The 17,053-nt window shown below is 36.8% G+C and overlaps 1 protein-coding gene across 11 annotated transcripts in view; it reads left to right on the top strand.

The window, feature by feature from the left end:
• The window catches only part of BAZ2B (bromodomain adjacent to zinc finger domain 2B), a 122,063-nt gene that overhangs the window by 65,392 nt on the left and 39,618 nt on the right, over positions 1-17,053 (top strand). For 5 of the 11 annotated variants that reach the window (XM_082285539.1, XM_082285534.1, XM_082285538.1 and 2 more), the window contains 9 exons: positions 311-472; positions 845-1,038; positions 4,890-5,093; positions 5,783-6,181; positions 8,419-9,028; positions 10,206-10,502; positions 12,822-12,882; positions 13,443-13,551; positions 13,818-13,919. In XM_082285539.1, the coding sequence (XP_082141665.1) occupies positions 311-472; positions 845-1,038; positions 4,890-5,093; positions 5,783-6,181; positions 8,419-9,028; positions 10,206-10,502; positions 12,822-12,882; positions 13,443-13,551; positions 13,818-13,919 (2,138 nt within the window). The remainder of the gene's footprint in view (positions 1-310; positions 473-844; positions 1,039-4,889; positions 5,094-5,782; positions 6,182-8,418; positions 9,029-10,205; positions 10,503-12,821; positions 12,883-13,442; positions 13,552-13,817; positions 13,920-17,053) is intronic. The other 6 variants (XM_082285540.1, XM_082285532.1, XM_082285537.1 and 3 more) reach the window with 4 other exon arrangements.

The raw sequence follows: 17,053 nt of genomic DNA, 5'->3' as shown, positions 1-17,053 counted from the left end.
TCCTGATTCAGTTTTTAAGACTAGCAGTTTCATTTTGGGGTGATCAGTGTCACATCGCTTTCTATTAAATATTTATTTTCAGAGTGCATTTAAATAAAACTGCATTGCAATCTTTATCAGAATGGCTTTAATGACTTAAGACCAGAGTTGCTGCAGGAAATGTGTGTCGTGCAGAAGTTTCTAAACCTTTTGTTCTTACTTCTAGATTTAGTAAATCTGCTCTGGATTATGCACAGCAATATGCTTACTGAAATACTTAAATATAGTATTAGAACAACTGAAGTTTGTTTTTATTTCCTTTGCGGTTCAGAATGGTGGCGAACAGCAGACACGCACTCTCGTCCTGGGGCAGCTTTTTTCCCACCACTCTTGGGAATTCCCACACTATTTGCTCCTCCTGCACAGAATCATGATTCTGCTTCATTCCACTCAAGAGCTACAGGAAAAAGTAGTCGGAGCAATACAGAAAAAGGTAATGGCTGAAGTTGTTTGGAAATAATCATATGGAACTTCTGCGCGTGCAGAAAGATGTGGAATTTGAGCTTTACTTTTGTCATTCTTCCCATTCCTAAACAGTTCTATAAAAAATAGTTTTGTTAGGTAAGGATGATACATACCAAGTATGTGTTTGGCCTTTAAATCATGTGTGCTCTGTATGTTTAAACTAAAATAACTGCAAATCAGAGTGACACTTGGATGACAAATTTTAGTATATGTGGCGAGTAACCTGTAAGTAGTCTAGTATCTTGTCTATGGAATGTTAGTGTGACTGGGGCATCTCAAAGGAAGTATCAGTTACTTCAGATTTATTTTAAATGTCACTTTGTAAATCTGTTGTCTTCAGGTGTAAATGGATCACTGAATGGCAACAGTACTACTGCAGTGTCAGCTCTCAGCACATCCGTGCTCTCCACTAGTGTTGCAACATCGGCAGGACCAGTGAAAACTGTAACCTCAGGAGCAGGAGGACGCAGATACAACCAGGAGCAAAGCAAAGTTCAGCTTTTGGACACCAGGGCTGATAAAATCAAAGATAAGGTAATTACACAAAAAGAAATGGAAGATTTGGACAAAAAAATTGACATGATAAGGATTCTGCACATGGGAGCATTTTAAAGTGTTCTTTCTGAGTACAGAATGTTTGGGGTTCTTCTGATTTATTAGAGCAAGATCTGTACACTTGTCTCTGTAGGGATTTTTTGTGTGCATTGGCTTTTGGAATTTTTGTAATTGTTTGGGGTTTCTTTGATATACTTATGAACTAAAAGTTACTATTAGTACTAATTTCACTAGTTAATAAGTTAATAGTTGCATCCAACACCTTGTTTTATTTAATTTATCTAATTTTTAAAAATATATATATTTAACACCAAAATTTGATATTATTATGTGACAGTGTGCATATATATATATATATATATACACACACACATACACACTGGTATTACAGTTACAACATTCTAGATTATTTCTGTGAATTTAATTATGTTTTCATGTATCTTATGAAAACAAAATGAAATTTTTAGATGTTAAAAGAAAAATGCTTTTCTGGAAGTAATTTCCTATTTATTATAAGAAAGAACTACTATTAACTGCTTTGTTTCAGTGATAATCTTAGCCATCTAATGTGAAAGACATGAGTAGTCTCAGTGAGTTAGTAAACCTTATGTACTGACCTAAGCACTCTAAGAACTCTGCTACTCTTGGAATCAAAACTATTGAAGCAAAACACAGAAAATGGTATACTGGGTAGGTGGTTACTGTCAGAGTAGAAGCTAAAGAGAGTAATTCTCTACTGACAGCCATCTAGGCTAAAATATATTTTTTTCTTTATATCTATTTATATTTTTGTTTTGTGAGTGAATGGGGTCTCTTGCTTTCTTTCTGTTATTGAACTACATTCAGCTACCAAATCTGAATGTTCTTAGGTGAGAGGTTGGCATTTTCAAAGGACAGCTGGTGCTTGATGTATCTGCATAAAAGCAGGGGTTAGCACTGAAATGGTTACTTGTAATTGTGCAGTGAAATACAATGTTTAGTATATGGACAGTAAGGAAATTATTAAGAAAGAATATTTTTCCTCAAAACATTCCTCATGGGTTCAACAGTTGACAGCTTTTGAAAGTACTAAGCTAGTTAAAGGTATTTTGGAAGCCTTTGACTTTCTTCAGGCTTAAATACTAAAAATGGCTCTTTCCAAAATTTTGCTTTTATCCTGGATATCTAAGTGCGAAATTTAGCTTTCTTTCTGTGGTGCAGAGGTAAAGGCTTTTCCACATGGTGTTTCTGTATTTCTGACTATTACTTCATTTAGGCAGAATACCAAATAAATTTCTCTTTTAATATCTCTAAATGCCTTCCCAAAAGGTATTTTTTGGCTCTTTGCTTTATTCAGAAAATTGAGCTGGTTAAGCTAGTAACCTGCTAGTTTGAATATCACTGAAAAATTTTACCTCTTTTTGCCTGTTGGGGTTTTGTTCCCCCGTCCACCAGTTTCTGTCAGGATGTTTGTCAGCATTGTTATCTTTTTCTTTTGTGTTAACATTTGTCTTTAGATATAAATTTGGTACTGTTGATAGGTTTTTTGATGTGGGCACTGATTTCAAACTCCAGGTTCACTTGACTAAATACTGAGTTGCTGTAAAAGCATGGATTTGATGTACAAGTACCTTTCTTAAGAATGTTGTGTTCTGTATCTTAACTTTTAAGTCCTCTGTCTCATGCAGATAAATTTCGGGTTGTTTGTTTCCTAAGTTCCTGTAGTAAATTTTTTAATACTGAAATGAAGTTTGTTTTTCCTAATCTTACTTGATATGCTGATGTTCATAACTTCCTTTCCATTGAAACTTTTTTTGAGGTAATTGGTATTTGTCAATGTAATTATTTGAACAACCTTTTGTATCAAAACATTGAAATTACTCTAAATGAGAACTCCCAACATGAGGATGATCATTCCCTCCCCCCTCCTCCATGTTTCAGTATGTTAAAATGAAGCCACAGTAGGAACTGAAGTCTGAGGAATAAGTATGTGGACAGATAGGAGTATTTTGTGCTGGGCTTTGTACAAGTGATGTTATGTTTTTAAATTTCAAAGTGTAACACTTGCCTCTTCTTAAAAGCATGTCTTATTTTAAAACATTTTAATATACTTTTCTAAAGGGTTTTTTTCTTTAGGGTTTTGGTTTTTTTAGTGTTCATCTTCTGATTTCTTCAGTCATCTCCTTAGTTGTAATTTCTTTTTGAGGTTGGTATCTAAAAAAATTGTTAAAATATTTGTTTATTTTTAGGAAAAAAAAGAAAAAGGCAAAGCTGGTATCAAACTGTTTTTACAGTTGATGAAAATCTAAAGAGCTACTTTTGGTGCAGTGTTTTCTTTCTGGTTGAATTCTAGTCCTGTTGTCCTACCATTTTAGGGAATCCTGAAGTGCAGAGTGCAGTCTGATGGTAACTCGTATGCTATGATTTTTTTTGCCTGTAGTGTTGGAAAAATAACTTCTGAGTTGATAGAAGCATCTGATCCTCAGAGCTGTAGTCCTGAGTTGTCATCTGGTTTCTTTTGTCTGGAGTGTGTAGTTGATCATTCAAAGGGCTTACATAACAATGATAAACCAAAACCTGTTCAAAGGCTGGTCTTCAAAACTGTACCAAATATTTGTATCACGTTATGTCTGTTGAGCATAACAGTGTTGAAGATAGATGTCCTTGTGCTAATTTGGTACACTGTCAGTGGCTTACTTCTTGCATACAAAAGGTAACCTTTCAGAGAAAGTTATGTTTAGAAGTAGAGTATTTTTAAGGGACTCTCTCTCATGTTCCTGTCTGCCTTGTTATTTCAAATTGCTGCAGCATTATTTTGCCCTCCAGTCACCTCATTTGCTGTGCATCTGTCTTCCTTGGGACTAGTTTTAACCTTACAGTCCCCTCAGAGGCTTTACATGCCCTGTTTAGATGGTACATAACTCTTGTTGTTGCTGCTTGATATCCGTAATCTTGGTTTCACATGTTTCTCTACCTCCCAACATAATTCTGCAAACTCCCTTTAATGATTCAATATACTTCAGTGCGGTAATATGTACTTTCACGTCTCTTTTACACAGCCACTATCATAGCACTTGAGTCCACACGTACATCCTTCAGATGGGTTTGTAAATATGCATTTGGTTCACTTAGCTCCCCAAAAATCTAACTTTCTTCATCTACTGCACATTAAAAATGTAGTCTTGGACTGTCAGCATTTTAGGGTTCCTGCAATTTTTGACACCTTTCCTTTTTTCCTACATTCTTGTTTGTTGCTTCTTTTGTTTTCTCGTTCTGGTCTGCAAATGTGTGCTTTACAAAAATTTCAATATAATATAGTTGTCAGAGTATTTCAGCAGATTTTGGTCCATTTTTCATAAACAAATCCCAGAAGCAATTTGATGAACATACTCTTCTGTTCTCAAAACTGTACATTGCTGTAGAGCTCATACTGTGAAATTGAAGGTTAAGAAATGTAGTTAAATGAATGTGCCACTGAAACTTTGATAAACTTAATATTTGTTGTTCTTTCTGTGCTTATTTGCAATACAAGTTTTGGGTATGATTTTTTTTGGAATCAGCACACTCAGCAGAGGTTTACTAGACCCAAATTCTAGGTCAATGTTCTAGGCCTAAATCTGGCATTTTGCTTTGTGATGTAGTGATGTCTGCAATGGTCAGAAAAATATTTCAGTGGAACTTTGTGACCAGTTTTTAATTTTCATCATCTTGTGAAGCACTTTCTCTTTAAGAATTGCAGATCACTTTACTCCAAAGTCTTAATCTTCTTTGTTTCAAAGGTTATGTTTAATAAAAAGATTATATAACAGATTAAAACTGAAGCATTAACAGAGAATTTATCTTCCCGGTAGAAGCCCAGAAAAAAAGCAGTGGAAAGCTCTAGTAACACCGACAGTGACTCAGGCTCCTCTTCAGACACCTCAAGTGAAGGTATAAGTAGTAGTGACTCTGATGACCTAGAGGAGGATGAAGAGGAGGAGGACCAGAGTGCTGAAGAGAGTGAAGATGATGAATCTGATTCTGAAAATGAAGCACATCACAAAAGCAAGAACAAGGTATAACACCTCACTGTGCTGCTCACAGTCTTGTTGCTGCAAGCTGTTTGTGACAGATTGGCCTACTCATGTCTGTGAACAAATAATCAACAATTACTTAACTGCACATTAATAAAAGCTAAGAATACTCTTTTTAGGTTTGCTTCAGGGTTTTCTGTTTGTGGGGTCTTTGGGAGGGGATTTGTTGGTTCTTTTGTGTGCGTGCATGTCTGTGTATTGCTGTTCTTCACAGGCTAGGAGTTTACAGTTGGTAGACTGTTATTTTTGTTGTAAGGTAGGAAATACAAAGAAATTAAGTACTGTGTGCAGGTGATGAATTGAAAAGATATCATTATGAATATTGCTTTGGCAGTTGCTTTTTTCCTAGTAGAGTGGTTACTTTCCCTAGCAGTAGAACAAGATTGGAATCTTCAGTATCCTGTTAGGTTTACAGTCAGAAATACATTTAAGAACAACCATAGTTTAATACTCCTTCTCTAGTAAACGTTGTCTTCACATGCGGAAACTATCGGGGGGAAAAAACCCAAAATGAACAATAAATATATTACAAGACTGATTTTAAAATTATTATTGTTCATCCTCTGCCAAGACTAGTGTAATTGTTTCATGGAGACTGATCATATATGCTTAGTCTTTTTAAAAGGATTTTTGACTTACATAATGAACAGTCAAAAATAAATATTTTGCAGGTGCTAATGCATAGTGGTATAACAGATTTGAAAACCGATGGACAGAAATCACAGGAAAAGTCTCAAGAAAAAAGAACACACCAGCAGATACCTCTTGTGTCTGATTCCCAGACTCACTCATCATTCCAGTCCCAGCAGAAGCAGCCTCAGGTTTTGTCACAGCAGCTTCCCTTTATTTTTCAAAGCTCTCAGGCAAAGGAGGAATCTGTGAACAAACACACAAGTGTAATACAGTCTACGGGATTGGTTCCTAATGTGAAACCATTGTCTTTGGTACATCAAGCCAAAAAGGAGACCTATTTAAAACTCATAGTTCCTTCCCCTGATCTACTCAAAGCAGGGAATAAAAATACCTCTGAAGAATCTATCAGTTTGACCAGTGATGTTAGATCAAAACGGGTGAGTGAAGTTTTTGATTATTTATAACCTGTGTCTTCTGCTTAAAAAGATGTAACATTGTGCCATCAAGCTTTTTTAAATATAGTGTATTAAAATTATAAGTATATATTTTCATATATATACATATATATATTATAAGTATATATTTTCATAATCATGGGGGTTTAGGTGTTCTTAGAGTTGATCTGGATTTCTGAATGGTGTAAATGAACCAGATTGTGTGGGTCATGCATCTCTTAAGGACAGTGTGCATTTAAAATCAAAATCAAAATAAGAAAAGTACTCATAGGTAAATTGTGTGGCCTGGATATTTTTCTTATGTTTTTAGTTTCAGTCAAAATGGTGATTTAATACTTCACATACCTAGTATGTAAGCATGGCTTCACTTTCTTTCAAGTTGGATAGTTTTAAGTCAAAGTAATTGAAATTACCTATTATAACCGTGATTTTAAACAAAGAAGCTGAAAGCCATTTTTTTAAAAAAATGGTCAATGTAATGTTGAGTTTTGTTTGCTCTTTAAAGAGATGTATTCATGCACTAATAGCTGTAAAAACTCAGTGTGGCCATTTCATTAGTTTTTTTAGAATCAAAGAATTGCCTGTGTTGGAAGGAGCCTTAAAGCTCTATCCCATCCCACGCCCTGAAATGGGCTGGGGCACCTTCCACTATCCCACGGTGCTCCAAGCCCCATCCAGCCTGGCCTGGGACACTGCCAGGAGTGGGGCAGCCGCAGCTGCTGTGGGCAACCTGTGCCAGGGCCTAAGTATCCTCCCTCAATTTATCTCCTTTTTTACTGGTCAGGACTGTACAATAAGCTTATATGTCTGTCTTAACAGTTCTGCGGTTTCTAAAATGTTTAGATCTTCAGTTTATTTATTTTGTTTATAGTGATTACAGTGACTGCTGGTGAGTTTTTTATTCAGTGAGATTTGAATGGGGATTAGAAGATAATAAAAATCTAGCATTTTACAAACACTGAGGCTTAGGGTATACAAAAATAAATATATAGAAGATACATTTACAAAGGCAACTCTCGTTATTAATATTATTTTATTATTTTCAAATTTTGTTTTAAACTAAGTAGTATTCGGGAGTAGTAAACTGAATTCTGATTCACAGATAACTCACAGGCCCTCAGTGAGGACTGAAAAATACTTCATTTTTATTGCTAGACTGGAAGATATAAACTGTTTTTCCTTTCCAATTTCCTGTTACTTGGTAAAATTCAAATAAGCTTCTCACTTACCAGGAGTAGCTAACTAAATTATAATTGTGAAAACATACATCTTTGCTATTGAAAGAGGCTTCCGCTTTCAAATTTAGGTTACGAGTCTTCAGCTGGTGATAGATCACATTTAGTAGTTTGATTTCTCTAAAACTGTTACTGGAGGTATGCACTGCGTGAATATTTATTTTAGAGGTCTTTATAATTTTATATTCAGATTTAAATGTTAGTAACTTCCAAAAATGTATTGTGTTTGACTTAATTTTTAAAAACTTATTTTAAACTGTACTGTCTTTATCCATTTTATTATATTTTCTGTTGAAGATGATGTGGGGTTCTTTTCTTTGGAACAACCTTTAGGCTAAAGACACTGTAAGCTTTACATGCATTTCGTAGCCATTACTGACTGAGTTTTAAGTGAAGAACTTTCAAGTACTACTTTTTCAGTTAAACAATTAACATATCACAGCATTTCTGAGTAGTACCTTTTCCCTTATTTTTTTTTGTAATAAAATTTCTCTACACCAGGAGTCCTCTATTGGTTTTTTTGTATTGCGGTCATGTGTTGTATTTACCTTGTGCTTTAAAGTGAACAAATAATTAAAAGTAGCTGTACATTTACTAATGGGATTTTTGTGTCAAGGAGAGGTTTTCCTGTGCTGGTACACAAGAGTAGTATCTTTCTAAGAATGGCTTTTTCAGAATGATTAATACCTTTATGAAAGTCTCTGTCTAGAGCATTGTAGCAGGTGAGAAAGCTTCCCTGCATAATTTGGATCAACTTCATCTTGAGTTCAATTTGTCTTTCCCTACTTGATTTACAGTGAAAATCATGCAAGACTTGCGTAACTAGTAGTTACTAATCTCTTCTGTTGTAGCTAGTATCTGCTTTTGACTTTCTGAAAATAGGTTAGCAGATGTTTAAAATTTCCTAGAGTTCACCTCCCTGAGTACCAAAGAAAGCCAAAACAAACACCTCCACATTTTATTCCTGTCTTCTTATTTCTTTAGGAACAATATAAACAGACATTCCCAGCAGCACAGCTAAAGAAACAGGAGTCGTCTAAGAATCTGAAGAAGGTTATCGCAGCTTTGTCAAGCCCCAAACCGACATCTAGTTCACCAGCTCATCAAAAACTCACATCCTTGGAAAACAACCATTCTAACCCATTCCTGACAAATGCACTTTTAGGTAATCACCAACCCAATGGAGTTATTCAGAGCGTCATCCAGGAGGCTCCTCTTGCACTCACTACGAAACCGAAACCCCAGACCAAGATCAATGAAAGTGTAGCCATTCCTAGTAACGCCCCCTTTTCTTTGCCAATAAACTTGAGTGCATGTGGGAAAAAGACAACCGGTAACCGGACAGCTGTTATGCCCTCTACCTCTCCTGTGTTACCTGGTTCAGGAAAGGATAAAACAGTCAGCAATAATGCAGTAAATGCAGTAAAACCACAACACCGCCTTCATTCTGCAAAACTGGTGGTGGAGCAGTTCAGAGGGGTAGACTCAGATGCCCTCAGCAGTAAAGACTCCGACGACTCAAATGATGATGATGACGACGATGAAGATGAAGATGAGGATGATGAAGATGATGATTCTGATGATAGCCAATCAGGTGGTTTAACCTTTTTAATAGGAAAAGCAGAAACTTAATTTTTTGCATTTTGAAAACATGCATTTCCCACCATATTATAAATAGGGGCAAGAAATAACTGGACCAGCATGGCCCACACAGTGTTCTACACATATCCTTGAAATGAGCACGTGTCCCCATTCTCCATTGTATCATATCCAAAATCATGTTTGGGGTGTTCTGATACTTGGTCAGCTGTCCTGGTAAGGTGGCTCCATAGCCTTTTGGAAAGGCTGTCAGAGACCTGCCCTCCACATTAGTCACCCAGCCTGTACCTTGATGTGACAAGTGCTCAGGAAGGGATTGACATTAACGCTGATTGATGGTTAATGATTCTGGCAGACAGAGCCCAGCTGCAAAACAGGTTTTCTAGCCAGAGAGAGACACAAGGGCCTTCAATTTGTCAAGAGTGGCAAGAAAAGCATGTTTCTATGCCTCATTCAGGCGCAGAGTAGTCCATGAGTAAGTAATTGGACTGTTTTAAGAGCTGCAGACCAGGCTATGCAATTTGGAGTGGCAAGGCCTGTTTTAAAGAGTTGGCTGTATTCACAGTCACTTCTTTCTCCCATGTGCTGATATCCCTAATGTCCAGCCTCCACCTTCATCATTCTCTTCCCCCTCTCATCCACACACCCTGTACTAATCTTTTTATCTCAGGATTGTATCTCACCCTCCTTGTTCCTTACCCTGGCTGTCCTCTATTCTAACTCTTCTTTGCGTGGATCGCCATACTTTTGATTCTGACACCTTTCAGCCCGTATCCAGTTCTGTTGTTTTCTTCCTGTTCACGATGGATTTCACACCCTGTGAAAAGCCCTTCCCGGGGTAGTGTCCAGCCACTGCCTGGCTAACAGGGGATGATAAAGCTGTAGCTCATTTCTGGGGTAAACAGTCTTGAAATACTGCAGTTTCTGTCACTCATCTCTTTTCATTCAAAGGAACAGCATATTATCATGTGGAATTACTTAATGCTGTCATATTTGTAGTAATTTAAAAGTTTAGGTATTTAATTAGAACCTCCTATTTATTTATACTCAAGAGATGTTATTAAAAAGCATATATAATAAGATAAAAGACTTTGCCAAGTGTTAGAACTTTAATGTACTTGCCAGTAGTTTCCAAGTCATAATGTGTCTTTTGCTACACTTTGTTTAAACAGAGTCTGACAGTAATTCTGAGTCAGATACTGAAGGGTCTGAGGAGGAAGATGATGAGGATGATAAAGACCAAGATGAATCAGATACCGACACTGAGGGAGAAAAAACTGCGCTGAAACTGAATAAAACGTCATCCTCTGTGAAGAGCTCTTCCATTGGTCTTACAGCTCATTCCACCCCGCTTAATCTCCAAGTAGCAAAGACGCCCAGCTCGGCACCAGCTGCCTTATGTCCTGAGTCCCAGCCTGCGGTGTTCCTTGGGACAGGACCCTCCACCCTCACACCAAGTACACACTGTGGTATCTCAAAGTCTTCTGTTATACTACCATGTGATATCTAAGATCCATGTGTTGTAAAAGTAGTTGCAAAAATAGTCCAGGTGCTGGTATCAAGTGACAGCTCAAGAAATTTTTTACCACAAGAACAGTGATTCACTGAACAGCTGCCCCAGGGATGTGCAGAGTCCCCCTGAGGTTTTCAGATGCCAGTTGGTCAGGGTGCGAGACAGTCTTGGCAAAGCTGCCTTTCCCAAGGAAGGTTGGAGCCGGTGACTTTTGACGTCCGTTTTGGCTTTGGCTGTTAGGTGACTCTGTCATCTTTTCATGGGTATTTGCAGCAGTCATTAAGATCTGTCAGCCAAATTGCAGGTTCTCCAGACTAGAACATTACACTTAGACCAGGACATTTTAACTCATGTAATTATTTGAGAGAAGATAGAATTAAATATCCAGAGTTGATACTTATTACATTAAAACTCTTCATTATTTAGTCTTTGGAATTTTCCATTTTATTCTAAACTAGTTATTCTTGCTTCTTGTTTCTCTACATTCTAGTTTGCTTTCTGAATCTTCAGGTTTTTGCCCCTTCCTCGCAAACTTTGTAACCATATTTTGTTAGAATACAATTTTCTAGTAATTCTTTCAAAATTCTCAGTAGAATTTATGGATTATGCGCAAGAATTTATTTTTAAAAAGTTCATGGGAAGGGCATTTAGCATTTGCCTGATACTATATAGTGCATATAATCCTTCATTTGGTGACTTAATCTGTAAAATTTAGTAATTACTATGGATACAGTAAAGAATGCATTTTTGAAAGTCAGATTTCTTAATTTGCATGGTAACAATGAAATGAAATCACATGTTTTCTACTTGGAATTAGAGACTTGATGTTTATTAGCTTGCATGTAAGCAGATTTTTAAATGGGGACATCTGCTTGTAAATGGGTTTTTTATATTTGGTTTCAGTGGAATAGGAGCTTCATTCCATGTCATACAAGGGCATTAGCATTGAAGCAGTATAATGTGATCTATCCAACATTTATCCCAGAAACAGGCCTGTTAATTGTATGGTTTATAAAAGATTTCATATGGATTAAGAGTAATCCAAATGGGTAAATTAAAAAGTTAATTTTTTTCCTCAGGAATCTGTATTGATTTGTGACGCTTTGAAAAGTGTGCTAGCAGATTTTTCTGTTTACAGGAGTAGGAGGTAGAATAAGTTTTATGTCTTTGCTTTAGGTGTAATAATATTACACCTAAGAATCACCTAATAAGATACTGTGAACCGTTTACCTAGAGTTGGTCAGTCACTGAAGGGGTCTTGTGGTCTCTTCTCTGTTTTGCACTGGACTTTTCACTTCACTTATATTTGGAAAAGCAGCCTCCCTTCCTGCACTGTGACCATTCAAAATAATGCCATAGTCAGTCATGTTAGGTTAAGAGTGCAGCCCTGTGTCTAAAGTTTGGCATCTGAGCACAGGCATTTCCTTGGTGCTTTTTCTAGGGGACTCTTCACATCATCTGGAAGGAACTGCTGGCACCTTGCTTGGCAGCTGTGCTGTGGTGCTGTGTGACACTCCTGGCTGTAAGAAGCTGGAGCAAGTGCCAGGGGGTCAGTCTGATAATGGTACTCACTTGTGTCTGTTTCCAGGGAAGAGATGTGTCACTTTCTTGACAGAAGGTCCAAACTACCTTTTTGAGAAGTGCATCTTCCAAAAGTTGGTCTGCATACATAGTTCATGTCCTGTGGCTGTCTGAGAGGCCTGAGGAAAGGATCTGTCACACTAAAAACCCCCACATTTGGCAGTTGTCTCTGGAATACTCTTGATTGAGTTGCTTGACAAGCACCAAACACAACATCTGTTTGAACTTGGAAAAGCTGAAGTAGTTCTGAAAATTTTCTGCATTTGGCATTTGGCTGCATAACATACACAGAGCTCTAGGAAGATGCAGCCTATTAGAATTGTATGGATCTTTAAAGTGTGTTTTCATTTGCGCCTTCTTTACTGAAGAAAATTAATATACGGTCTTGTCTAGAAAAACAGGCTTGCAAGGAATTAAATTAGCAATATTTGAGAGCATTAAACACAACAAGCAGCTAGGTATGGGATAGTTAGGTTTTCCATTTACAATTTCAGAGGAAGAGGTTACAGGAAACTTAGAGGAAAATGTATTTCAGAAGGAGAACACTTACATTAATTTTCTTGGTAATTGAGATACTTAATGGTGAGAATGAAACAACAATTCTCTTTTGGGGATATAAACATAAAAAGTACATTTTAGGAACATGTTTTCTTTTGTAAGTTCTGTTAGGTATTAATCAGAAATTCTGTTCTAGGTATTTCAAAAAGACGAAGAGTAGCAGATGAACGGGAGCTGCGTGTTCCTCTCGATTATGGGTACGTTATGTATATACTTGACTTTCCTTAAAGAGAGATTATGCCTTCAAAAATCAGTTGGTAAAATGAGTTTAAAACTTTAAATGAGTTTAAAACTTTTGAGGCTGCATAATAAGGAAAGGGCTTCAACAATTTAGATTTCTGACTCCCAGTCCGAGTGACTGTGGATCTCTTTAAAAAGTGTCATCATATTTCATGTGTTAATTTTTGTGCATTAAATTTTCTCTTCTGCAACGTGACCCATCTCTTAGCTGTTTTACTTCAGAAATTAATCCTGATGGCTAGAGCTGAGCCAGTATAGACTCCAGATAACTCCCTGAAGTATAGTTCTAAGCCGTTTAAAATCTGGTAATATGTTAGTCACTTAATGTAAATAAATTAATATATTTAGTCAGTTTGGACAATCTACATGATACACTTTTCTGATGTGATCTGTTTGATTTATGATGCTCTAGTCACATTTTCCTCTTCCCTTTTTTTTGTAGAATTATTAAATTGACACAAATTACTTGTTTTTTAAAAAGTGTATTGTTGTATGCAACTATTTCATATTACTCTAGCTGGCAAAGAGAAACCCGAATAAGAAACTTTGGTGGTCGTGTTCAAGGAGAAGTAGCATATTTTGCACCTTGTGGAAAGAAGCTGAGACAGTATCCTGAAGTAGTAAAGGTACATTCATTTTTTAACTTCTGTATTCTAATGCTAGTAAGCATGCTTGCAGTTAAAATACATGATTTTTTTTCTCTCCAATAGAGATACTTATTTTCTGTGATGTGAGGTGTAATGTATCTTGGTCTGTTACTGATTTGATGTCTTATAAATGTATATCCCTTTGACAGAATGTGCAAAACATTACACTCACAAAGTTAGCTGTACATCAAAGCTGGGTTGTAATTATTTACAAGCTGAAGTGGAAAAATATGTGATTTTTTCAGTATCTCAGCAGAAATGGAATAATGGATATCTCAAGGGACAATTTCAGCTTCAGTGCAAAAATAGGAGTGGGTGACTTCTATGAAGCCAGAGATGGACCGCAGGTATCCACTTTTTAAAAAGTAAAGTTTCTGATCCAAGGAGCATTAACTTAAGTTTAGGTGAAGTAATTTTTGGTACGATCTGAAGCATTATCTGTTTTTAGCTAATCATTTCTAAAAGCTGCACATGTTCTTAACAGTAGTTAGATTGAGATGTGGAGAGCTTGATCTTGGGCTGTGTTGAAAACCACTCCCTTCAGTGGCTTTGCTCAGAGGGTGCAGGAGTTCAGCATGCTTTAATGATCAGCTCTGAGCCTGGGTTCGTTTAGTTTGAAAACTCGGAGCTACGTGTTTTATCTTAGCATTCAGGTATTTCTGACTTAAAACTCTGTTTCTTCTTTTATTGTATACAACCTCATATCAAAAGTAATTTATGTGTACATGTTAAATCCCACTCTGTTCATGTGTTCCTGTGCATAATATATGTATGTATGTATGTGTGTGTGTGTTTGTGTGTATATGTAAATTGCATGTTTATATACAAGTGTCTCCTGTATCAAGAATACTGTCTGAGCATCCTGAAGCATGACACTTTTACGGAGGGGCATGCCGAACTATACCAGTTGTGCTTTACAATGGTGAAATTGTTAGACGGTGTGTAGATAAGCCACACAAGGATAAGTAAACCCAAAATTTTAAGGAAATTGTTACTATGTTTGTGCCATGCTGTGTTACTGTATTTTGGCCATGTTGCTATTTCTTCAGGATGCGCACGAAAATTTTTGGACTTTTGTCAGTGAAGGTATTTGCTTCTTTAAAAGATAAGTGTTCTGAACATGTTACTAGCTCTCAACAGTCTTGAGTTCAGGCTCCAGTTAAGCCTTGTGTTCTTGTGATACCTTATAGAAATGTGTAATGTTTGCGTGGTATAAATTTGAAAGCATTAAAGACTGAATTCCTGGTAAGCAGCTACTTCTAGGTGGTGCTTCCTGGCTTACAGGGTAAAATATTGCTAAACTTGATTCGTGTTTGGCCTTCAGAAAACAACAGTTAAAAGTTCCTGTAGTTATGAACTTCATTATGTACCTGCATGTCTTGACTGAAATAATTAATTTTACTGTGATGTAATGTAATGGCAGGGTACCTGCTCTCTTTTTGCCCTGTTCCCTTTTTTGTGTCTGTTGCCCGTATTACTTCATTAGTCTTGTCCCCTTTAGTTGTATCTGTCTTCTCCCTTTAGCTGGTTTTCAGTTTGCCCTTTGATCTATAAAACTTGAGAATGAAGGCAGTGTGAGGGACAGATTTCTACAGGCAAGACTGGCGATGTGAACATTAGTTTGATGTATGTATCATCAACTGTACTTTGTACTGATGTGGTTTTTGATAGGTTCCAGTGAGACTTGGGTAGACAAAGTAAGTTTTCTTATTAGGAAAAGAGACTGAGGGCAGTTGTATCAGATGTGCTAAGATGTGTTTACATTTTATGTGTAAAACAGTGGAGCTACACTCAGGCTGATAATATATACCTAGTAAAACAGTATGTGGTACTGATACTTTATAAGAGTTTGCACCCTTTTTACTTAAGTTTTTTGAATCATCCAGATTCAAAATAATGTGTGATAATCATATCTTCATGGGTGTCTGGAGGTAATTCGAGAAATTTTATTTCTGCTTTTGTGATAATTTCGATTATTCTGTGTAGCCTTTTGTGGTTATTCTTCCGTTCCTTTGTTATATCTTTCTGTCATCTTTTGAGACATGCAGCATGTGCTGGGGTAAGTTTCACAAAGCTCTGAGGTGGAACAAGATGCAAAGAAAATTATCTTAAGGCCAAATCAGTTATATTAAAGGTTTACCTATAGCAAGCCAAAAGTACATGGATTACCTGCTTCTGATAGTGCCTGCGTTTCTCTCTTGTGGTATGCAAACTACCAAATATTATGGGTTATTCAAAGCAGCATTTGAATGCTGTAACAGAAGCATATCTGGCAGAAGTGGGCCATGAAGGAGTAGGATTAGAAGAATGTGTGAAGTTTGACAAATGTGAAAATTCAGTGACTGGACCTGGAAGCTTTAAACTGCTGTGATTTAGAAAAATTTGTGCGAATGTGATTTAGGGTGATGGAATGGACATGTGTCCTCATGAGTTTAAGTAATAGGTACAGGAGTCTTTGTCCTATTCCGAGCTCTGCAATTCAATTTGGAAAGCTATGTTGTTAACTTTTCCCCACAAATCTAATCTGAAATTAAAGTGGATTTTTGCTTCTTGCAAAGTGCCTATGGTTTTGTTCATTAGCTTGATTAACAGGATTTGAGCTTGATGCTGCTTTCATGCATAGTTGTCTGGTGTCTTTTTGGCAAATGTCCTGATTACATCACAGTATTGCAGTACATGGTAGATACTTGAAGGTGAGAAATTGAATAAAGTTATTATTTTGATTAGTTTGAACAACAAACCACAACATTTCACAGTGTTCTTCCCATTTTTTCTCTAATGTTTGAGTAGCAAAGCTTCCGTTTTATGGAAGCCCACGATTCTCCTGTGTTAGGGCGCAACCCCTGTCTTTTGTCCTTGGAATATCAAAAACCCAGAGTATCAGACTGTACATTCCTTTAATAGAAATGTATTTTGGGTGAGATTTTAAAAGATGTTTGAGCACAAAATACAGATGGTCAATCAACTCTTGCTTAACCCTTAATGGCTTTGTTCTGGACTATTTTTGTCTTGTCTGCTCTTAAACTTGTGGAAACTTGTGCATCCACAATGTCCTTTGACAGGACATTATACAGTCTTCTCCCATCCCTTGAAGCACCTGGTCCTTTTGCTTATTGAACCATTATTCACTTCATTTGATGGCCTCAAGTTTCTTTTTTAGGCAGCATTAGGGAAGTGTAATATCCAACATGGTCGCTGGTACTAATGATCTCCTAGACCTCTACTTTTCTTTGATGCGTGTTTATTATCGTTAGTATCATTAACTGCAGAAAGTACAAATACAGAGCAAGAGCAATCTCCATTGCTGTTCTAAGCTGATTTTTGAACTATGGCTGCTTCTCCTCCTTTTCTTTAATTTCTGTTTTGCCTCCCCTGGCATGTACATTTTATGAGATGAGATTTTCTAGGTTGGAAGTTGGTGTAGGTAGCAAGTGCAAGTATTAAATCTATCTCAACTAACTGAACCTGTGATAAACTGCAG

The sequence above is a fragment of the Coloeus monedula genome (assembly GCF_965178545.1).
Source record: "Coloeus monedula genome assembly, chromosome: 7".
NCBI lineage: Eukaryota > Metazoa > Chordata > Aves > Passeriformes > Corvidae > Coloeus > Coloeus monedula.
The sequence above is the reverse complement of the archived record's forward strand: the minus strand, read 5'-3'. Positions and strand labels throughout refer to the sequence as shown.